This window comes from Salminus brasiliensis, unplaced genomic scaffold (assembly GCF_030463535.1).
Source record: "Salminus brasiliensis unplaced genomic scaffold, fSalBra1.hap2 scaffold_158, whole genome shotgun sequence".
NCBI lineage: Eukaryota > Metazoa > Chordata > Actinopteri > Characiformes > Bryconidae > Salminus > Salminus brasiliensis.
This window is the reverse complement of record NW_027326689.1, coordinates 48-22,766: the sequence shown is the minus strand read 5'-3', so window position 1 is coordinate 22,766 and position 22,719 is coordinate 48. Positions and strand designations below refer to the sequence as shown.

Here is a 22,719-nt window from a genome sequence, read left to right as displayed (position 1 = left end):
GGCCTAGGACTTCCCCCACCCACCCACACTACACCTGAACTCCCACCCATCCAGTGCCTTTTATAAATAATGTAAACATTCATATTATATCAAACCTGTACATTTCACTGCTTTTACCACAACAGTAGTGTAAATAGAGAGTGTGTCTATGTGTGTGTGTGTGTGTGTGTGTGTGTGTGTGTAGTATAAATTAATGTGTAAATATTCTGTATTCTGTTTGTGTGGGATGATGCACCCAAGTTCTTCACTCACCTTTACACCTGTGTAATGTGACATAACAATAAAAAGTGATTCAAATTTGATTTGATTTAATACATACATATATATATATATATATATATATATATATATATATATATATATATATATATATATATATATAAAATGTATATATAGTAATACATTTTTTAAATAAATATGCGTGTAGCTTGTATTTCCCATCGCAGAAAAAGGAAAAAGGTAAAGGGGGGTTTAGGTAGCTTGTTCCTTGTATAGGCCAACCTCATGTTTAGCAGTATGTGAAGCTCGGTAAGCCTAATACTATATCCTAACATGGTTGTCATTTCATATATACCAAACATGTTAGATTATATTATTAAAATGTATTTAAAAGCAGATACATGTTGGTCATGTTCATACATTACAAAAAATATTTGATAAAAAAGCAAAAGTCCAATCAATTGTCATGAGAATGCTTTATTAATTCATATGTGCTTCATGATTCCAAATAACAGATATAAATAAAACATCTGCATCTATTATTGATTTGGATGCAAAGACAGTAACTGTTAATAAACAGGAAGCTCTGGCTGGACTGTAGTGCCCAATTCTCATTAAAGCCAATAGACCCTACGATCCTTGCACTACGTCTATTCACGAACAGCATTTACGGAACTCTGAGCAGCGCAGCCCAGTAACAAACCCGCGCGTAGCGTAAACAGCGCTAAGGACCTCGACAGGAGGCCACAGTCGTCTGTCAGCTGAAAAGAGCGAGTCTGGGGCCAAAACAAGAGCACTGTTTTACCCTTTTACTCCACAGCAGCCGTGGTTTTTCGGAGTTAACCCGTTAGACGAGCCCTCAAAATGAAATTAAAGCAGGTGAGAGCACACTGTTATTGTTAGAAGAGGTGAGAAAGCTTATGTTAGCGTTTTGTGCTAACTTGGTTAGCAGGAGCCGGCTAGCCAGATGTCTAACGATCAGATTAATGCAGGCGAGCTGTCTGCCTCTGTGTTGGACCGGTCCACGGGTCAGTCCTGTAATGACCCAGCAAGGCGACATTAGCCCTGTGGTGATCTTATTCGTGGAGGAATCTGAAGTGTACGGGTTTAACTGTGGCTAGCTGTGCGTTAGCTGTGAGCTAGCGGCGGGGTTCCTTGTTTTGGTGGCTGGAGGCTGCTGGGTTAGCTAGCAGGGCTAACTGCAGCTCATTAGTCTGGCCGGGAGGTTTTACTGATTAACTCTGTTTTACTGATTAACTCAGTTATATTTACATTATATTTACATTAGATATATATATACTCAGTTACATTTACATTAGAGACAGTAGAGGAGGCTGTTCTGTATGGCACTTAAGCTGTGCCAGCTGATATAGGCAGCTAGCTGATGTCTATTAAACCAGTTTAGTGTATTGGAGACACTATTTATTATATTTATTTAATAGAAAAACAATAGAAAATCCCTCACTTTTCCTCCATACCTGCATCAGACTTCAGGTCGAGGTGTCATTTGCTGAAATGCCACAACATTCATGCATTGATCTGCTTATGATGAGGCTCAGGGAATTACTCAGAAAATATACTCATCTAAAAATATACAGAGGGTCTTAAGTATGGAAATCTACTATATTTGACATATGACATATTCTCAGAATAAAGAATATGTTTATCAAATCAAAAAAATCAAATCAAATCAAATCAAATTTTATTTGTCACATACAGTCATACACAGTATAACTTGCAGTGAAATGCTTTTATGGCAGTCTGCCCACATCAAGCTATACAATAAAGATCTACATTTAAACTAAACTAAACCTTAACTTCATGAAGTAAAGTGCAAAAGTGCAAAAGAAAAATAAAATAAAAAAATAAAAATAGAATAAGTTACATTTAAGTTAAAGAATAAAATATAAAAATATGAAAATATAGAAATATAAGCAGAAAAAAATACAAAAGACAAAATACAAATATATATACAGAGATGAAATAGTGCGTGTCTGTGTGTGTGTGTGTATATATATATATATGTATACATATGTACATATTTATCTGTATGTGAGTGTATGTGTGAGTTAAAAAGAAAGAATATATATATATATATATATATATATATATATATATATATATATATATATATATATATATATATATATATATATATATTCAACTTCCTGACTTCACTAATGCATTCGTCGCTGGATACAATCACATCCTCACAGCAATGCTCCTCCTCCAAAAATCTAGTAGAAAGTCTTCTTCTCTGGACAGTAGAGACAGTTACTCCAACAAAAGCAGGATCAGCTTATTTTTTAAATACCCTTGATTTTAGAAGAAACAAAGAATGAGCAGGTGTCCCAATACTTTTGTCAAAATAATGTATGTATATATATATATAAGCAGTGTTGTGAAAAGACCACAAGCAAGAGTCAGTGGTGTAGTTATAAAGATGTAATTTATGGTAGAAATGATCAGTATGCAGGTGTGAATAATTGCAGACTGTAAACGACGTTGGCAGAACGTGTGGAAGTGACTGTGGAAAGCTGTGTAGCTGCATGATGCTCACTTACACAGTTTATAAGTGCTCAGACATGTCTCACTCTACGTTTAAAGTGACGTATCTGTCTTATTGAATGACTGTGTGGAATTGTCTATAGTAATGATCTTAAATAATGAAGATGGGACTGATGATGATGATGATGATGATGATGATATAGCCGCAGTCCTGTTCCTGTACTAAATACTTTTGTCCCATGTGCCCCGTGTCTGTGTATGTTTGCAGTAGTAGGACCCAGGTGAGCTGAGCTGTGGGAGCGGACGTTGCTCCCCCTTTCCCCCTGTGCCCCTCCGTCCCCTGCCCCCCTGGACGGATCAGACATGACCACAGGGGAGTGTTGCCACCTCCCAGGCTCGCTGTGCGACTGCACTGGCAACGCTGCCCTGTCCAAGACCGTGGAGGAGTCGGACAATCGCAGGGCGCAGTACGTCACCCAGGTCACGGCCAAAGACGGGCGCCTGCTGTCGACCGTCATCAAAGCCCTGGGCACGCAGAGGTGAGCTGGCCGGCCTTCAGCACGACCTCTGATCAGTGATGCTGTTTGTTTGCAGATCCACCAATAAGTGACCAAAGAGTGGCATTTACAGTTGATGATTATTGGTAACACAAGGGGTTATTAATAGTTGGAGGTTGTTAATCAGGATTAATTAGCTGTTATTACTCGGTTATAGCTCTGTTAACAGCTGTGGCATAGCCCTAAGATAGATAGATAGATTGGTAGAAAGAGAGATAGATTAATTGAAAACATAATTGTTTAGTACAAGTACATACAATTAACATCTACCAGACTTACCAAAAGAGAACCAAAACAAAGCAAGAGTTGTATATTTTCATTTATTTATTATTATTATTTTAATCAATTAATTCACATTTCTAGGAAACAGTGCTATTTAAATATAGATAAAGGGATAGATCAGGGTTTTTTGTTAGATTAGAATTGCGACCAAAGAAGATCTGCGGTTTTTGGGTTGGGCACTCAATGTTAACGGGTGTCTAAGCACTGTTAGCTAATTAAAATAAGAAGCAAAACCTTCTTACGGCCATTAAATGTGAATTCCAGCACAGTTAAGTCAGAATTGATATGTAAATAAAGTCACATTCAGAGTGGTGCGGTGTGAAATGCTACAGAGAAGCATACCGAGTCAGAATTCACAGGTTTATAGAAACCAGACGTCTGACACCTCTAAAGGCTACCGCACTGTTACACATATTTAAATGAATTAGAGTTTGTGGCTTGAGAGATATTTTCATTATTGTGGAGGGGGGGGGGCATATATATTCCACTCAAATTTATCTGTACTGCACGTTTTACAACCTGATGTCACAAAGCAGCTTTATAGAGATCTGCATGTAAGACAAAAAAAAAAATTAATAGAACAAGTGAGAAAGAAAAACTTCTTCACAGCTTTAGGAAGAAACCTTGGGAGGAAATGTGACTCACAAGGGGAAACCCATCCTCCTCTGGTCAAAACCACTTAAGAATGACTAACAAATGTTATAAATTTACCTTCACACCACATGAGTCTTTGCACAGGGATGTAGTTTGAAGGTGTGGAGGACGGCTGTGTATTGGCAAAACCCTGGCGATACGAAACGTATGACGTTACAGGGGTTACAATTTAGTATATTGCATTTTGTTTGAACCAAATGTATAAATATAAAATTATAAAAACACACCAAATGCATAAAATCAGAGCTAAAGAACAGTTGAGTTTTTTATATTATGTAAATAACAGTGAGATCTGAAGACAGGGCGTACAACACTGCCATCTAGTGGTCAGACTTTAAACACAACACAAAACAAACCACTAATCTTAAGACTTAACCTGTTGATTAATAATCAATACTCTTTGAGAATCCGTACAGTATTGCAAAACATAATATCGCAGTACTTTGATATACCAGTATTTTCCTACACCCCTGTGTGGAGTGATGCGTATGCAGAGAATGTGGGGGGAAGTTACTGGTCTGAGGCGGGTAGCAGGGGACGTCAATGGCCAGTCTTTTATCAGTGTCCAGCTGGACATAATGGGGAAACTAAGTGGGAAATGAGTAAAGAGATGGGATTTGGTCTGTTTGGATTTTTAGAGTTAGCTTTACCAGATTTTCCACTATTTAACCATTACCAAGATTGTGTGTACAACTCTTGAGGCTTGTGAAGACTTGTGAAATTCTCTGGTTGTTTTGGGTAGTAAATAAACTGGCTGCAGATGCCTAGTTCCTTTCTCCACCATTGTAAAGTCACCCAGCTTCTCTACAAAACACCATGTTCTGTCAAACCACTCTGAATGATTAGATCAGCGAAGTCCCCATAAGATAAACCACTCCTTCCCTTTATCATAGCGATGGTCCGATTTGTCGGATCTGCCATGAGGGGGGCAATAGCGAAGGGCTCCTTTCGCCGTGTGACTGCACAGGGACGTTGGGCACGGTGCACAAGAGCTGCCTGGAGAAGTGGCTGTCCTCCTCGAACACCAGCTACTGTGAGCTATGCCACACAGAGTTCACCATCGAGCGCAGGCCCCGGCCCCTCACAGAGGTAACAAAGGTCAATGCCTTCGCCTTTGTCTGCATGGCTTCTGCCTGACCTTTCTACCTGTGTGTGTCTGTGTGTGTGTCTGTGTGTGTGTCTGTGTGTGTGTCTGTGTGTGTGTGTGTATTGTTTTTATCTGAGTTGCAGCTGATGTGCATTCAGAGGTGTTGTAGTGTTATAGCATGCAATGTGTGATGCTGTTACTAAAACATTAACACAGTGGCAATAAACATACAATAATAAAGCTATAATCAAGCTAAATTAATTAAAATAATTAATAAATGAACGGAAACATACATAATGTATTAATTTGATGATAAAATAATAATGCTATGATACTGTTTGATATATTAATGTAGGTTTCTTGCATTTTTCTTTTTTGTATTGCTATCACGAATGATAATAGTAACAGAATAATAGCAATAGGAATGAATGATAAATAAATGCAGAAGTGACTTGACTTGAATTTTCCCTAATCCTAACCCTTAAACTGCATCACCTGTGTTTTCTATAGTGGCTCAGGGACCCAGGGCCGAGGAATGAGAAGCGCACCCTCTTCTGCGACATGGTGTGCTTTCTTTTCATAACGCCCCTGGCGGCCATCTCTGGGTGGCTGTGTCTGCGGGGGGCTCAGGACCACCTACACTTCAACAGCCGCCTGGAGGCAGTGGGCCTCATCGCCCTCACCATCGCTCTCTTCACCATCTACGTCCTCTGGACTCTGGTAAGGTCAACCTAATGCCAGGCGTGGGCTCTTGTCGCTGAATGCAGTCAAATCCTCCTCCACAATCTAGTAGAAAGTCTTCTTCTCTGGACAGTAGAGACAGTTACTCCAACAGAAGCAGGAGAAACTCTTTTAATACCATTGATTTCAGAAGAAACCATGAATGAGCAGGTGTTTTCTATTTTATGAGTAAGTATTCTGATTATGACCGTGTTTGTGTTGTAGTGTATTTATATATTACACATTTCTGCTCTAAACATTTCATATTGTATCATATTTATATATTTTTCTGCACTCTCTTGCTGTTTATGTGAACCACTGTCAGGATTTCTATTGATCTATATTAAACAATAAAGCATCTATCAGTCTAATGTCACACGTGTAACTGAGCGAATCCTCTTGGTCCACAGGTGTCATTCCGCTACCACTGTCAGCTGTACTCAGAGTGGAGACGAACCAATCAGAAAGTGCGCCTGCTCATTCCAGACGCCAAGGGTGCCCACTCTACCCAGCATTCCTTGCTCTCCACTAAGCTGCTGAAAAAGACAGCAGACGAGACCATCGTATGAGATTCATGTTTTTTTCTGGGGGGAGGGTGGGGGACACGATAAAGCATTGTTATTAGCGTGCTAAAGGTTCTCGATGCACCCTGTCATCGACGAGAGCCGCAGCACTTTTGGATGCATTCTTTTCTATTTAATCCTTTTTATCTAAATATGTGAGCACTTCTGTTTTTTTCCCACCAGTCTCTTTTTTATTGTGTGTGGGGTTTTTTTGTTTTTCTTTGTTTGAAGCTTCTATAAGTTGTTTTATGGTTCTATTTATTTGCCTAATCAGCCATAGGAAGGCCCCGGACCGTACAGTATGCTTTATGTGAGGATCTGAAAGAAGGTGAGGGTATAGGAGAGTGGGTACAACGTTGAGAGCGAGCAGCTGCTGAAGCTTAGAACCAAACCCTTCTTTTGGACACTTTTCTTTACTTTTAGTCTCTAAACCTTCTGTTTTTTTTGGACGACAAATTGGTCAAGGCCAGTTTTTGAGCAGTTCAGCCTCTGTGGTTCTGAGTGATGCAACTGATGTATATTAGGAAAGCTAAAAACTTCCTGTTTCCTGTGCGTACGCCCGTTTGCTGATTTTATTTTTAGATTTTTTTTTAGTGTTACAGGACGATGGGCTGCAACAGCCCAGCGGATTGGGCCGAAACAGAGCGAGGTGCAAGCACTGGACGTCTTGGACATACTCCTACAGAGGAAGACAGACTGTAATAGGAGTGTGCAATAAGAGACTGTTCAGTACGAGGCGCTGTACAGCCTCTGACGTGCACAGTATTGCATGCTGCGTGCATATTCTCTCTTATTTTCCTTTCTTTTTTGGTTAAAAGTCACATCAAATTAGTGACTGTTAAAGTTGCTATCTCAGATGTCATCATCTGTGGATCAGCATAGGCTATATTTTCCAACCAGGCGTCTCTCCAAAACGCATAAACACACACGAAAAAAATTAACGGCATGCAGTGGTCCTACAGTGGTAGCACTTAACGATTTAAACGATGACTTAAAGTAGCCTAGATGTGAGCTGATCAAATGTAGATATGTGTATGCATTCGGGATTCATTGGGAAACGTCTGCAAAGCATTGTTTTAACTTTGTAAAGAGAAGAGGCGAGTTCGCGTTGAGGCTCGACCCTTCAGTTTCGTTATTGTGGCGGAGTAACGTTGACTCTTAATGACTCTTAATGACTCCTAATTTCGACTATGTTCCAGCTACCAGTGGCTGATAAGACTGTGGCTGTGTGAAAGGGAAGGATGTATCAGTTTGTGTGTGTGTGTGTGTGTATGCGTATACACATTTTTTTGTATTAAGGTCTGTACTTTTGTGCTGTTTAATAGTTTCTGGTGAGTATAAATGGCAGAGATGTAGGGTGGCATACCTTTTATGGTTTTTGTAGCAGTTTTACATTGTTTTAATATGCAGTTTTTGGGGGAACAATTGGATTTTCATGCATTCACCTCGTCGTTTGTTATTTAGACTTCTGCATGATGTGCAAAACAGTACCACCGACCATCAGAGCTAACTTTTAAAGGGAAACCTCACCTTGGATTGGTTCGGATGCATATTGTATCTCCATGATTGATTCTAGGCCCTCCTCCTAAAGGCTTAATGGACCTCTTGACCAAAGCAAGCAAGGCCTATATGCAGTTCTTGAGGGACCGCGTCTAATCGAAGACTCGAACACTGGTCTGGTTTAACCTGGTCTGCTCTCCTTTAAGATAAGATAAGATTACCCAGAGATGGACTGTGTAGACTTGTGAAGGTCCGGAGAAACTCTAACGTCCAGGAATTAACACTAACGTTTCGGACGTGCTTTGTAAATTTGTATAGTCTGTGGAAGCCACTCGAGAAGCTCACAGTCCAAGTGTGTGTGGGGTGTGTGTATATACGCTCTTAAAAGGTTAAGGTGCCACCAAGGGTTCTTTGAGCGGTGCCGTGGAACCATCTATGGTTCCATAAAGGAGATGAGCATGTGAAGAAATTTTTAAAGGTTTAAAGAAGTCAAAGTAAAAAGTTCTTAACACTCATAATTCAACCTTTTACAAAAATGTTTTTTTTATGGTAACAAAGGTTGTTCTTCTAAGGCATCACTCAAAGAACGCTTAGTAGCACCTCTATATTTAAGAGTCTGAAACTCTGTCTGAGTGTGTGTGTGTGTGTGTGTTTGTGAATGTTTGGATGACTGATCGACTGCTGCGCTGGTTGGACTTATGTACTGCACTTGTCTGGCCTGACCCCAGACCAGTCTGAGCAGTTGACCTGTGCTGTAAGTGTTGACCTTCAGCAGTGCCACATAGAAATGAGTTCAAAACAAGACAAAAAAAAAGGTGCTCGCTTCTAAAGGCCTGTCACGATAACTGATTTTTCTGGATAATCAATTTCCTCAGAAATATTTGTGATCAATGATATTATTGCCATTTAAGACCATTTTATGCCACTGATCTATGATATATTGATTATGAAATATCATTAAATTGCAGCCTTCATTAAATTTACACCCTTTTAAAGAGCAGTTAACTTTTAGTAATTAATAGTTTTAATTAAAAATAGTTTTTAGCCATTCATACTGCCTGTTTGCAGCATATAAAATAAAAAGACTTATGTAATGTCTTTACCTGTCGCAGTCCCATCTGCGAGAATCGAGGCGCCATTACATTGGTCACTGCACCACTGGCCAAAATATTAATGCTCAAAGTGGACAAGGTCATGTCCATATATTGTACGATAAGTGTGTAACGTAATTATCGTGACAGGCCTACGCTTTTGTAGATGGAGTATAACAAAAAATACGTAAATAAATAAAAATCATGGGAAGACCCGTAGTCTGATTTAAGAACCCTTCATCTTTTTCCATAGTGATGTTTGCACTGGTCACCTCCTCTGCATCAGTGGGGTCGAAGTCACCTGCAAGTCATTGTTTACTTTTCAGCTTTTAAGTGTCACTCAACACTCTAATTGAATCCTCTCCTTGGACAATGGTGTGTATCGGAAGAACAGTGTGCAATAGATATACTACAAGCTTATTATGTATAATTTTAATGTTCATTTTTATTTCGATTTTTTTTTAGGAAGGAAAAGTATTGGCAAAAAAAATCTGTGTTATTATGTTGTAAGCAAACTGCTCTCAGATCAGCAGCTAAGTGCATTTTTTCATTTTAACCTGCTCTGAGTATCACTGTTCTTTGTTGGTGTGCCTCCATCAAACATACACTATATGGACCAAAGTATTGGGACACATCTTTTAATCACTAATAAAACCATGTGTCTGATTCAGTCCCATCGCCAGCACAGGTGTATAAAATCAAGCCTCTAGTCCTGCAGTCTGCCTCTCTTCCACACATCAGTGAAAGAACGGGAGGTTCTGAAGAGCTCACTGAGCTCCAGCGTGGTTCTGTATGTAATAGGAGACACCGCTGCACCAACAACAACAAGTCAGCTGGTGAAATCTCCTCCCTCCTAGATCTTCCTCCATCAGCTGTGAGTGGTGTTATTATTGAACAGTGGAAGAGTTTAGGAGGAACAGCTCACAGAGAGCAGCTCAGTGTCCACCGAGTGTCTGTCAGACCACGTAAAGTTACAGAGCGGGGTCAGGGCCGAGTGCTGAGCTCAGAGCAGAGTGCAGAAAAGCCTCCAACTGACTCAGTAACTGCAGCAGAGCTCCAGACCTGCTGCTGCTGCTGGTAGAGCTGATAGGTGTAATGCGTGGGTGTCCCAATACTTTTGTCCATTTGACTTTTTTTTTTTTTCTTTTTTTTTCTTCTTTTCCTTCCGGGCCATTTCTTTCTGTTTTTATTTTTGCGATATGGGGTGATTAAAAAAACAAAAAAGCTAGAGTGCAATTTCAATAATATTACAATGCAATTCTTACCTATAACCTTAACAGTACATGTAAGATTATTATTCCTATATAGATGTAGAATATGAAGGATTATAGGACTACATTCACACAAGAAGAGGAAAACAGTGTTGGACTTTTTGTTTTTTAATGCGCCCATGTTTGATAGTTCCCTCCACTATGCAATCCTGCAAGTGTAGTTAAGCAGCTGAGAGGGTACTGCTTTAACATTAATATGGCTGACCCAATCTGTTCTCTTTTCACCTAAGAAACATGCATGCATTTGTTGTATTATTATTATTGTTATTATAATTATTATTATATTTTATGTTAAACCATATTGCACTTTCACACGCAGATTTGTGACTGGAAAATGGTTTGCTCTTGCCTTTTCCATATTACACATTTCAGTGGGTTTTAAAGACCCTTGTTGATGTTCTATCCATCTCTGGATTTGGAGATCTGGTCCACTTTTGTTGCATTTTTAAAAAAACAAATCATGTTTAAGACCAATCATGTTTTTTTTCCCTATCTAAGATAAAAAAATAAGCAATTGTAAACATTGTACACAGTTTGTTTTTATTTCATTTTCGTCCTGTTGTCGTTGTGTTTTAATGTATTCATACCGTATGTATCATTTGCAATGTATGTCTTCATTTACTCATCCAGCACCGGAGTTTTATCACTCGAACCCATTTCTGAGAAACTGTATGTTTATGTAGTGCAGTGGATAAAGAACGGTGTGTCTGTATCGTCCTCACCAAAATATGTTGGTGCTTGCAATCAGCCAAGAAAAGTGTGCAAAGCAAATTAAAAATGATGCTCTGGACCTGTTAACGGCCCTGCCTCTTCCTCATCATCATCATCATCATCATCATCATCCTGAACACCCTTAGTCTGGACATTGACACTTTGCCAAGGACCGCCTGAATAAACCGAATTTAACAGTTTGTGGTGAAGGGGATCAGAAAGAGTTGATGGATTCTTAACTGATTCATTGAGTCATTGATGTTGCCCATCAATCAGTACTAAGATTATGTACACAGTTTTTACTTTGATCTATAAAACCTACATGTCTGATACACACAGGAAGGATTAATGACGTGGTGAAAAAGTATGGTAAAAGAGTCAGTTCCAAACTAAATTGACTCCTAAGTAATGGAATTAATTCCCAGAGGAACGTACCAAAGTGTGTTCTTATTTATATTTATATTTTAAAAATATATTTATTAAAAAAAAAACACTAAAATAAGTATGTTTGTTTTAAATGGGTCTAAGTGGCTCTGAGGATACGTTCACATTACCAGGCTGAAGAGACTCAGATCAGATTTTTTGCCTTAAAGTGATTCAGATCTGATACTTTTTCAGGGCTGTGTGGACGTTTATATATACGATATTTTCAAATCAGATTTAGACCACTTTCTTATATGGTCCTAGATCAGATATGCGTCTGATGCATGAGATCTGATTTCATGCCCCTTGTCTGTTCACATACGATTAGTGCTGTTGGTGAGGAAGGTGATATGCATAGAGGTGTGTGTATGCTGTCAAGAGAGCCAAATCCGATGTGAGCAAAAAAATCTGAATTGATTAGTGAGGCTTGTAATGTGAACATAGTCCAAGTCTTAATCAGATGAGAGCAACACTTAGTGTTGGTTAACCTAATATAATGGTAAATTCAGTATTTTATTTCTTACTTTTATTTGTTCTGCATAAAGGCTGATGTTAAAATTGTAATTTGGTTGATTTTGCAGTTTTTTGTTTTTTAGCCTAAACTATTTTTACACTCAGTATTATTATAATAATAATATAATATTACATGTGTTCATCTATCACTCAGTAAAACCCAGTTTTAATAATTTAGTCATTTAGTCATAATTTAGAAACTATTATTAAAAAGACTTCACTTTCACTCTAAGTAAATTTAAGAGCCTTTATATTTATATTTTTACGTAAAAAACAAAAATATCTAAATCATCGTAAGGCTGTGAATTCGTGAATGCGTTATTATTTTATCCCGCACCCGTTTTCAGTCAAGCGCCTCATCCATTGGACAGCTTTGGAGTCATTCATACGTCATTGAGAATTATCAGCCAATCGCAGCGGCGCAGTAGGCGGGGCTGTCCCGTAAACGGGTGCGCTGCTTTCCACAAATATCCATTTCGCTGTTCCTCTGCCGCCATTTCACCCATCTCGACGAAGCAGCAGAAAGGAGGAAAGGAGAACTGCGCCGGAACAGCGAAAATAACACTTTTCTGAGTGTGTGGAAGATTTCTGCAGTCAGTTTTCTGTCAGAAAAGGAGAAGAAGAGCTGGAAATGTCGGCTGAAGCTGCAGCAGAGAAACAGGGCCCAGGGTAAGGACCGCGGAGGCGACGCGCTGCCTGACGAAGACCTTCAGTATCAGCCAGCTAATCGATACTTCTAGTTTTGGGGTTCGGGATATGTGTGTATAGCCTCCACTCTGTGGGCTTAACCTGCCAGCAGAAGCAGCAGATAGCGGATCGCTAGCTACAATGCTGGGAAGTTCGGTTAGCGTTAGCTGTTAGCCGTTAGCTGTTAGCCGTTAGCTGTTAGCCGTTAGCTGTTAGCCGTTAGCTAGGTTGCTAACAAAGCCGTGTGAGGACCCACGCTGGCCCGCAGTCCTCTGCTCGCGCGCTGATCTAAAAACCACCTGCAAATAAACGAGATTTTACCAGCATTTAACTTTAACAGTTTTTCTGTGAATATATTAAAGTGGACGGCTGGTAAGAAGCGCGCTGGCCGTGTTTGTGAGGACTGCGTGCTGCGAGCCCGGCGGCTAGCTTAGCATAGGCGGCCTCCAGCGCGGCCCCTCAGACCCTCCGCGAAGTTCCCTCCGTGCCTCGCAGTTTCGCCCTTAAACTAAGTTAATTAGCTTTTTTTAAATTAATTTTCTGGCTCCACAAGGATGCATATCTGTGTTTCAGTGCTTCCTGGGCAGTATGAGACTGGCTAGCTAACTTTCCAGTCATGGAAACTTTTATTTCTGTAATAATTCTGTAATAAATACTTCTTCACAGCCCTCTGAGACCCTGTTTATTAAAATATGATCATATTTTATATTTTGCCCCCCTTTTTAAATATATTTTAATGCTGTAAATGCATTTTGGCCTAATTTCTGTAGGACAGCTCTTTTCTAATGGGGCAGGGGCTCCACTGCGGGGGTCTGATTAGCTGAAGGGGGTCTGTGTTCAGGGAAGGTGTGAATACAGGACTGTAGTTATACTGCATTATAGATGAGTGGTGGCTAGAGGACCCTTAAAGTTACCCTATTGCTTTCTCACCTTCTAGGAATGCAGTCAATGGCAAGGCGGTCCACGAGTCCCGGAAGGAGAGGTCCTCAAAACGCGGAGGGGGTAGATTTGAGCCCTATGGAAACCCTTCCAAGAGATACCGTGTGTTCGTGAGCAACATTCCCTATGATGTGAAGTGGCAGGCGCTGAAAGACCTAATGAAAGACAAAGGTAAGGTTCAGCCGTTCAGAGTAGAGTCCTGTGTCGTTCTAGCTCGGGGGGTTAGGCGTCCTCGTAGACTTTGGATCAGAAATTGGCACCAGAGGCGGCCTAGGCTCTATTGTTAAGGACGAGCACTACAGACCGGGGGGCAAACGTCCCTGTCGGATGATGCCGATTTCAATTGGCAGGCTGTCGCGTAGCCGTGCAGGTAAACTAGTGTTCGTGGTTGCAGGTGCACCTGCGTTCAGTGCAGTGTCTGTGCAGTACTGCGCACCTTTATAAGACTGGGAGTAACGGCACTGTAAGTGATGTCCAAGGCTTGGAGAGTTTGCTCTGAGCTGAGGTTTTGTAACCGATTCCTCCAAGTGAATTTGGGGGGTATCTTTTACAGTCGTTCTTTGAGTTTTAAGACTGGGGAACCATAAAGTGCACTCAAAATTCAGCCGTGTCCTGGCTGGCTAGGTTTTTACCCCTTTCAGTGAATGGCACATAGTTTTTGGTGAACCTCTTGCTCTCAGATTAAGCTATTAAACCCTATATGTATGTTTGAGTGTGTTTGGGGTGAACTCCGTATCCCCAGAGCAAGTTCTGTTGCAGAATAGACTCGTAGTTAAGATCTGTAGGCTCAGTAAATTCCAAGAGAATATCTTTGGTGTCATTTTTTTTTTCTTTTAGAAATTTGCTGCTTGCAGAATTAAACTGCGTTCTCTTTTTTAGGTGTGCCAGAGTGAATGTGTTTGCAGCAGATCTTCATATTGTACCCTTGACTGGAAGTGTTAGTTTTGTTGGGGTACAGGTCTACAGAGCAAAGCAGCTTCTTAGGCTTGTCCTTGCCTTATTGGAGAAGTGGACAGTCCAATGATTGTGAGGTCGTTTTGCTGAGGCATTGGATCAACGGGATTTAATAAGTGTGGTTACTCAGTTCACTGTGTTAAAAAGAAAAAATTGGATCTCTAAGTGTCTACCACTTTATTTTTTTCGTATGTTAACAGTCTGTAGGTTTGCAATTTTGAAGGCAATCACTGGGATGTCTTATACAGAGGTTCAGGTGAGCCTCTCAATTCAAAGGTTGAACAGCGTTAACTCAGCAAGTCAAGTCTAGGTGGTGATATTGTGGTTGGGTTGGCAGTCGCTGCGACATTGAGCAGTCCGTTTGCCGTAACATCGAACACTCCTGGGTCAGGTGTGTTGACCGGTTGCGCAGGTAATATTAATATTTAAGCTTTGGCTGCCTCTCAGAACGCTCAATTTTGGGCAACGCAAGATCCTGAGTTAATTGAAAGGATTGTGCAAGAACCAAGAAGGATGGCTCGTGAGGTTGTAACTCTTCCGGTCATTAAGGGTGTTTGTATCTCTGGTAAGGACAGCTTAAGAAGTCAGTTTAAAAAGGCAGCTTGCTTTTTGTAGACCTGTACCAGAACTGTGGTGCTGGAGAGAGGCTCTGGACTAGCAGGCCGAGCTCACTGTCACAGCCCGGTTGTGTGTCTGCTCTAAACCCCCATTGTTTTCTCGGCTTCTCTCCCTTGGTGTGTGTCGTCTGGAATCTGATTTGTAGTGGGTGAGGTAACGTACGTGGAACACTTAATGGACGCGGAAGGCAAATCAAGGGTAAGTGCAAGAGCGAACCTCCATTTGTCCGCTTGAGTTTTCTTATTACTTCTCCTTTCAAAATGGGATGTTTAGAGTTTGGGTTGAGAGAGTTGAGAATGTCGTCGCGGCTGAATGTGGATGCCGACCGTGGTTCAGAGCGGAGCCACGGGGACGGTTCACGGCTCCGTGGTAATTCTGGCTCATGTGCATTCAGTCCCGAAGGGCAGCGTTCTGCGCCGCCTCTCGAGTCTCACGGGGGCTGACAGAAGCGAATGGTGTTCAGTACCTAATCATGGTTACCACGTCTTCAGCGAGTCCATTGACTTGATTTTTGGAATTGAAGTGGGGGTGAAAGTGGAGGAACATCCTTGTCTTGATTGCAAAACGTTAATGTTAAGATCCTGTGCTTGTGCTGATCAAGTCGAGAGCTTTGGTATAGTCCTGAAAGTCAGCTTAATGGAGTTATGCATCTATAGCAGCGTAAACGAACACCTCAAAGACGTGTGTGAAGAAGACTTGTGTGTTAACTGTCATGAAATCAGTGCTGTAGTACAGTGACGTTCCATGATTGTTGTCTAATTGTCCATCTGTTTTGTGCCCGTCGTGTCTTGATCGACGCGTCGCATGATCAACAAAAGGGTTGCGCGTAAGTAACTTTCATTGCTCCTTCTTACCTTAACCTTTTCCCCTTTTACATTGTCTATATGAATAACTGACTCGCTCTCCTTTGGCCTGACAGGGTGGTTGAATTCAGAACAGAAGAGCTAATGAAAAAGGCAGTGGAGAAGGTCAACAAACACAACATGAACGGGCGTCCCCTCAAAGTGAAGGAGGTCAGTGTGGCATAAAAGGCTCAGTTGCTGTTACAGCTGCGTTAATCTAATCTCAGCATCCTCTTTCAAACCAGCTTGTTGGTTGGTTATTTAATATTTAATAAAAGAACAAAGTTCAGTAGCTGTTTCCATCATTTGTTGGCACATCAGTCATTGCAGCTGTGTTGTACTTTCAGGACCCGGATGGATTGATTGCTCAGCGTGAAGCCCACAGAGCCCAGGGTGGCGGTGGTGGAGGACCTCCCGGAGGCATGGGCGGTGGAATGGGCATGGGTATGGGACCAGGGCCTGGTGGTCCCCCTATGGTGAACATCCCTCCAAGTCTCATGAACAACCCAAACATTCCCACTGAAATCATCCATGGCCTTCAGGCTGGCAAGATAGGCAGCACAGTGTTTGTGGCTAATGTAAGTCTGAGTGATGGTGCTGTCTGTGTAACTGGGCAGATCTGTAAAATACGCTTTCCCTCCCACTGACCTCTCCTCCTTTATTTTTGTAGCTTGACTATAAAGTGGGCTGGAAGAAGCTGAAGGAGGTGTTTGGCATGGCTGGCGTTGTGGTTCGTGCTGATATCCTGGAAGACAAGGATGGCAAGAGTAGAGGCATGGGGACGGTCACCTTTGAGATGCCCATTGAAGCCGTTCAAGCAGTCTGTATCCTTGCAGTGCAAATGAGTGCTGAGCCGCTGTGTGGTTTGAGAAGGTCGAGTCTGTAATGAATGTCATGTATGTCTTGTGTTTTCCTTGACCTGCATTTCAGCCATGCTCAACGGACAGCTCCTGTTCAATCGGACGATGCATGTGAAGCTGGTAAGTGATCACTTCCTTTGAGTTAATTTTCTTCAGAAGTTCATTATAGAAATTCAATGGTAATCAATGTGTTTATGGTTTCGTTTCAGGATGAGAAGTCTTTGCCAAAGGGGGACTTTGCACCCCCTGAGAGACCACCAGCACTACCTCGTGAGTGACTTCTCCTTAATCCTATCTGGCTGTAGGGTCAGTCATAAACACGGCTCTTTAGATGTTGGTGCTTGTGGTAAAGCCTGCTCTTTTGTTTCCTCTATCCTGTTCAGGTGGTCTGAGTGGAATTGGTCTGGGTCTTGGTCCTGGTGGACAGCCCATCGATGCTACGCAGCTGAACAGAGGTGGAGGAATGGGCAACATGGGGCCTGGAGGTGATTCTTTGCTTTACAGTTTCGATTAGCTTTAGCGTTGTCCACACTCCCTCATGGGCATCCCGTCACTCATTCATTTTTCCCCCCTGTAGGAATGGATGGAATGGGGTTTGGTGGCATGGGTAGAATGGGAGGTATGTTGTTGGACATTACATCAACCATAGTTCCATTCCATGTGGTCATGTATTTGGTGTCAGAAGGCCTTGCTCTGCATGCATGTTGGCAGGAGATGTTTTAAATGTGACTTCTGGTTTTTGATCAGAGCTTCACGTTGATGGCGTTTGGCTCTGATATGGATTACGTGTGTGTGTGGTGTGCTGAAATGCTGGTGTTGGCTGAGTGTCTTCCGACAGCAGGGCTTTTTGTTGATTACTGCTTGTTTTGTGTAATATTTGATTAAACTAAAGAGACTACTTTCATTCTGTTCTTCAGGAATGGACAACTTTGGAGGTGGAATGAACAACATGGATCGTTTTGGGCCTTCTGGAATGGGGAGGATGAACGGTGAGTGGCCTATCAGTAGTAGAAACTCTTGCATGTTAGCATTGCTGAGAAAGCTGGAATTTGGATATTTGTACAGTTGAGAACCTTTACATGTACTAATTGTGTCTGCCAGCCCTGTGTAGCTCTCATAAAATGAAATCTATTGCAGATATGGATCGTGGAATTGGAGCTGCCTTCGACAGAGAATTCGGTGGTCGCAACGATATGAGCATGTCCGTAACAATTTTGGAGACTCCTTCGACAGGACAATGGGTCAGTAGTCCGGATTGGCTCTGCTTGGTACTGTTGGATTGTGTACGGTTCTCTTAATCTGTCAAACGTTCTTCAAAATTGACTGAGCTCCCCTTCTGTTCACGTACAGGTAGCACCATGGCTATGGATCGCATGAGTTCTGGCATGGACCGGCTCGGTTCCAGCATGGACAGAATGGGTGGGCTGGACCGCATGGGGATGGACCGGGTGTCTGACCTTGACAGGCTAGGTTCCGGCTTTGACCGCATGGGCTCTGGTCTGGACCGGCTGGGGCCCAGCATGACAGGCTGGGATCTGGCCTGGACCGCATGAGCTCCAGCATGGACCGCCTGGGTCCTTCTAGCTTTGACCGCCTAGGTCCCTCCAGCCTGGACCGCATGAGCGGCGGCATGGACTTTGCCTCACCTATGGGCATGGACAGAATGAACACCAGTCTGGACCGCATGGGCTCCAACTTTGACCGCATGGGCTCCGGCGGGCTCGATCGCTTCCCTGGTCCAGGAATGGACCGCATGGGCTCCAGTCTGGACCGCATGGGCTCCGGCGGAGTTGGCGGACAGTTTGACAGGGGTTCGGATATGGACCGTGGGAACTTCGGCAGCTTTGGGTCAGTGGGACAAGGAGGGGCCGGAGCTAACGCCAGGAAGGGCTGTCAGATCTTTGTCAGAAATGTAAGTCCTTACTGGTCGCCTCAAGTTTTCACAGAGACGCTTTCTTTAAAAATCCTAATCCGTTTATTTACCGCTTCTGTCCTGCAGCTGCCGTTTGATTTCACCTGGAAGATGCTGAAGGACGCCTTCAATTTCATGTGGTAGACTCTAATCCCAGTGGATGTTTTGGGTTTAATTATTTATTTATTTTCTATTCTTAGCCTGTTTTTTTTTTTTTTTTTCTTAAATTTGCCTTTTTTCTTTGTGCTCCAGGTATGGTGCAGTATGCCGACATTAAGATGGAGAACGGAAAGTCGAAGGGCTGCGGCGTGGTTCGCTTTGATCACCCTGAAACAGCAGAACGGGCGTGCCGCACAATGAACGGCTATCGGCTGAACGGCAGAGAGATCGACGTTAGGATCGACAGAAATGCATAATCCTGCAGCCGTCCTGTTCCAGCTCTGATCTCCACCCACATCCGGGCTTTCCACGTGGTTTTGTTTTTTGGGTTCTTTACATTTGTATGAGTGCAGAGATGTTGCGCTTTTAGTTTCTGCTTGCGTAAAACATTTTAGAGACCAAATTTTATTTGTATTTTCTCACCTTCCCCACTTTTTATTGTTATGCTCTTTTCAAAAATGCCTTTTTAAAGGCTTGTCAATAAATTTGAAATGTTGGAAGTGTGTGGCTCAGTTTGTATGTCTTTAATGTTTTGGAACAAAATGAGTAAGAAAGTAAAAGTAGGTTGTTTGCTTCTGGAAGACTAGTGTTGAGTAATTGACAAGAAGCTGAGTTGAGCACTGTGGACACAATTTAATGAACACAGTAACAAACAAAAGGCAGAATGTTATATTATGGACTTCTAGGTGTATCATGGTCAACGGGATTGAACACTGTGCTTTAAGCTGTTAATATTTACAAACATTCAAAAATTATATAAAAACTGTACAAGATAAAAAGAAATTAACATTTAGTTACACATGACCAAACATTACATTAATTACTATATAGAAAACATTGAGTAATTAAATCTGAATGCAGTATCCCCTCTCTGAACAGGAAAAACCCTAATATACGTGTTGAAGGGAGAATTAGGCATTGCTTGTTATCTTGGTCACGGCTTTACAGGACAGGTCACATGGCTAATTTCAGCACACTGCAGTACTGGTACTCACCACCTGGTGGCACTGTTGCATCGACCTAGACACTGCCCACTCTTTGCTATGGCTACAGGCTGCACTGCACTGCGTTGATGACTGAAGAACCAAGGCCAGCTGAGGAACACGGCACATACTCCCTCAGTCTTACTCAGACCTTCGACTGACGCCTCTGCTGCTCTCTGTGGTTCTTACCTCGATACCCTCCCAGCAGCTGGAGAGGTTTACACCAGCTTCCTGTGTACCGTCCTCAACACCTACAACACTTACTAAACTCTCAAGTCTCTGCAGTTTGATCCTCTTCAAAGCAAAGAACCATTAAACCCTTAAAGTTAAGGGACAGACTGCCCTGTTACAGAGTTAAGACAGAAAATATGAGAAAATTAATATCTATGATTAGTTTGTAAAAGATGATACAAAAAAATGGTAAAATCTATTAAATAAAACAAACTTTTTCCAGTGGAAAAAAGTTACATGTTAAAATATGTAAATACAGGTCTAAGTAAACTATAATCTACAAGGGGTGATTTGATTTTTTATTTATTTTAATTATTATTAATTGAGAAACTGAAACTGACCCAGAACATTCTTGCTGTTCTTCATAGCTGAACATAACAGGAGGGACAAGCAGCTGAATGTCATGGTTTTCACTGGCTTCACTAAAGAACCCTCAAATCTTTCTTTACAACTTTCTGCAGATCCTCTAAAGGCCACACATGCATATTTACTGATCCAGGCTCTGAGCTCCACTCTGGGTTTTAAAGTTAATCTCAACGTTAATCTTCTGTTGGCTCAGTTTATAGATCTACAGCTTTATTTATCTATTTGTTTGTTTTACTGTTTGGATTCATTCTAACTGGATTAAGTTGAACTGTTTTTAAAAGGTGCTTCTCATAATTAGAATTATGTTTTATTATAATTAAAAGTTAATTATGACCCAGCCATGTTTAAAAAGATGCCTCCACAAATAAACTAATGTCTACTGAATGTCTGCTTACACTAAGCAAATGAACCTGTTGGTGATGGTTTCCAGCAGTGGTTCTCCAGCGGGAGGAGACCAGTTCAGGCGGTCACTCTGTGCTTCACTGCTGTCCCACCGTGAGAGGGAATACTGCATTGCAGCGTTCGTGGTGTTTAGTAGTGTTCTGGAGGCCTCGTCTCCGTTTGGCACCGGCCCGGCGGAGGACCGCATCTCCTCTCCCCTCATTGGCCGAGGTGGTACTACTGGCCCTCTTTGGGTGAGGAGGGGGGCTGGCTGCTGGCTGACGTTTTAAGGGATCCCAGTGTTTTACTGAACCAGGAGTTTTTGGCAGCTTGGACTTCGTTCATCAGCACGCCTCTCTGGTGCTCCAGCTCCTGATGCAACACAGAAACAGTGAGAAAGATGAAGGACCTGAACCAGAGAAAATTATGATAAATGATTATTTTAATGCCATTTAAGCATATGCTGCTAACTCCAGAACATTCACACATAAAACAATACAGGTGGACATGTTTGACATTCTTAATTAGACCACTAATTACCCATTAATAAGTTTATATGAACTAATTAATATATATTAATAATTTATCATTTTCTCAAACTGGCATTTTTACAACAGTTTAAATATTAATAGATTTTTGTCATTACATACAGTGAAGCTGAAGCATTTTAATGTATTTATATATAATAGTTATCCATTTTCTGTCCAATTTGGACGGCCAATTACCCAATCCCTGTTCATGTGAACTCCCGTATCACTAGCATTGCCCCAAACACTAGCACATCTCCTCCGACCCATGTGGAGTCAGCCACTGCCGCTGACCAGCATCACACTAGGAGTGATGTGAGGAGTAGGTGCCATCAACCCAAGCATAATAATTGGTCATGCGTCCCCTCCATAACGACAGCCTCAGTCCTGAACTGGTGCTGTTATCGAGCCCCAGGAACTAGGGTCCGGTGTTGTACTCATACGTACTCACACAAGCACAGATACAGTATGATGTCTCACACACAGACACTGGGTGTCCAGGTTTCCTCTCCCCTCTCGAAACACCACAGTATAAAAACACCCGACTGACCCAAACCACTTTCCTGCAGCCTGGAAGCAGAAGGAGGAGGAGGAGAGTGTGTAGGTTAGTGAGGTTGTGTGTTGCTGGAAGGCCTGACCTGGATCCTGCACTTGGCTTCCACCAGCTGCAGTTTGGTCTGGGCCAGTTCCAGCTCCAGCTCTCGGAGCTGAGGCCTTCAGAGAGTCCTTCTCCTCGTCCACGTCCGAGTCACGGTTGTCCTGCGCCACTGCAGGGATGTGGCAGCGGCCCGTCCTTACTGAACACCTCCCGACAGCGCTCACACGCCATGACTTTACTCTGAGGAGAGAGGGAGAGAGAGAGAGAGAGAGAGAGAGAGGGAGGCGAGAGAGACAGAGAGAGAGAGAGAGAGAGAGACAGAGAGGGAGAGAGAGAGGAGAGAGACAGAGAGAGAGAGAGAGAGAGGGAGAGAGAGGGAGAGAGAGAGAGAGAGAGAGAGAGAGGGGAGAGAGAGAGAGAGAGAGAGAGAGAGAGGGAGAGAGAGAGGAGAGAGAGAGGGAGAAAGAGAGAGAGGAGAGGGAGAGAGAGAGAGAGGGAGAGAGAGAGAGAGAGAGAGAGAGGGAGAGAGAGGGAGAGAGAGAGAGAGAGAGGGAGAGAGAGAG

General features: G+C 42.2%; 3 protein-coding genes across 3 annotated transcripts; 2 read left to right on the top strand and 1 right to left on the bottom strand.

Moving 5' to 3' along the window:
- Positions 1-958: 958 nt before the first annotated feature.
- Positions 959-11,242, top strand: marchf2 (membrane-associated ring finger (C3HC4) 2). The gene is made up of 5 exons (XM_072672068.1): positions 959-1,098; positions 2,996-3,266; positions 5,114-5,309; positions 5,818-6,027; positions 6,438-11,242. The coding sequence occupies exons 2-5, from the start codon at positions 3,091-3,093 to the stop codon at positions 6,594-6,596; spliced, it is 741 nt and encodes a 246-aa protein (XP_072528169.1). The 5' UTR covers positions 959-1,098; positions 2,996-3,090; the 3' UTR covers positions 6,597-11,242.
- A 1,320-nt stretch (positions 11,243-12,562) lies between these two features.
- hnrnpm (heterogeneous nuclear ribonucleoprotein M) lies at positions 12,563-19,570 on the top strand. Its single transcript, XM_072672067.1, is given in 19 exon segments — positions 12,563-12,768; positions 13,724-13,896; positions 15,443-15,495; positions 16,116-16,123; positions 16,217-16,310; positions 16,487-16,717; positions 16,810-16,963; positions 17,070-17,119; positions 17,209-17,269; positions 17,383-17,484; positions 17,577-17,618; positions 17,917-17,988; positions 18,137-18,199; positions 18,202-18,240; positions 18,350-18,517; positions 18,520-18,911; positions 18,999-19,043; positions 19,045-19,051; positions 19,164-19,570. Coding segments are annotated over 19 exon segments (1,956 nt in total). The 5' UTR covers positions 12,563-12,730; the 3' UTR covers positions 19,328-19,570.
- Positions 19,571-19,688: 118 nt separating this feature from the next.
- On the bottom strand, positions 19,689-22,396 carry LOC140548887 (rab GTPase-activating protein 1-like; the record flags this gene model as incomplete). The annotated part of the gene is given in 4 exon segments (XM_072672069.1): positions 19,689-21,403; positions 22,197-22,271; positions 22,273-22,338; positions 22,340-22,396. Coding segments are annotated over 4 exon segments (333 nt in total), but the record flags the coding sequence as incomplete, so codon positions are not given.
- Positions 22,397-22,719: the final 323 nt, after the last annotated feature.

Excerpts from the sequence above, each read along its gene's own strand:
- marchf2 (XM_072672068.1), top strand. The coding sequence starts at position 3,091 with ATGACCACAGGGGAGTGTTGCCACCTCCCAGGCTCGCTGTGCGACTGC. Across the intron at positions 3,267-5,113 it reads AAAGCCCTGGGCACGCAGAG|CGATGGTCCGATTTGTCGGA; the intron begins GTGAGCTGGCCG and ends CCTTTATCATAG. Across the intron at positions 5,310-5,817 it reads GGCCCCGGCCCCTCACAGAG|TGGCTCAGGGACCCAGGGCC; the intron begins GTAACAAAGGTC and ends TGTTTTCTATAG.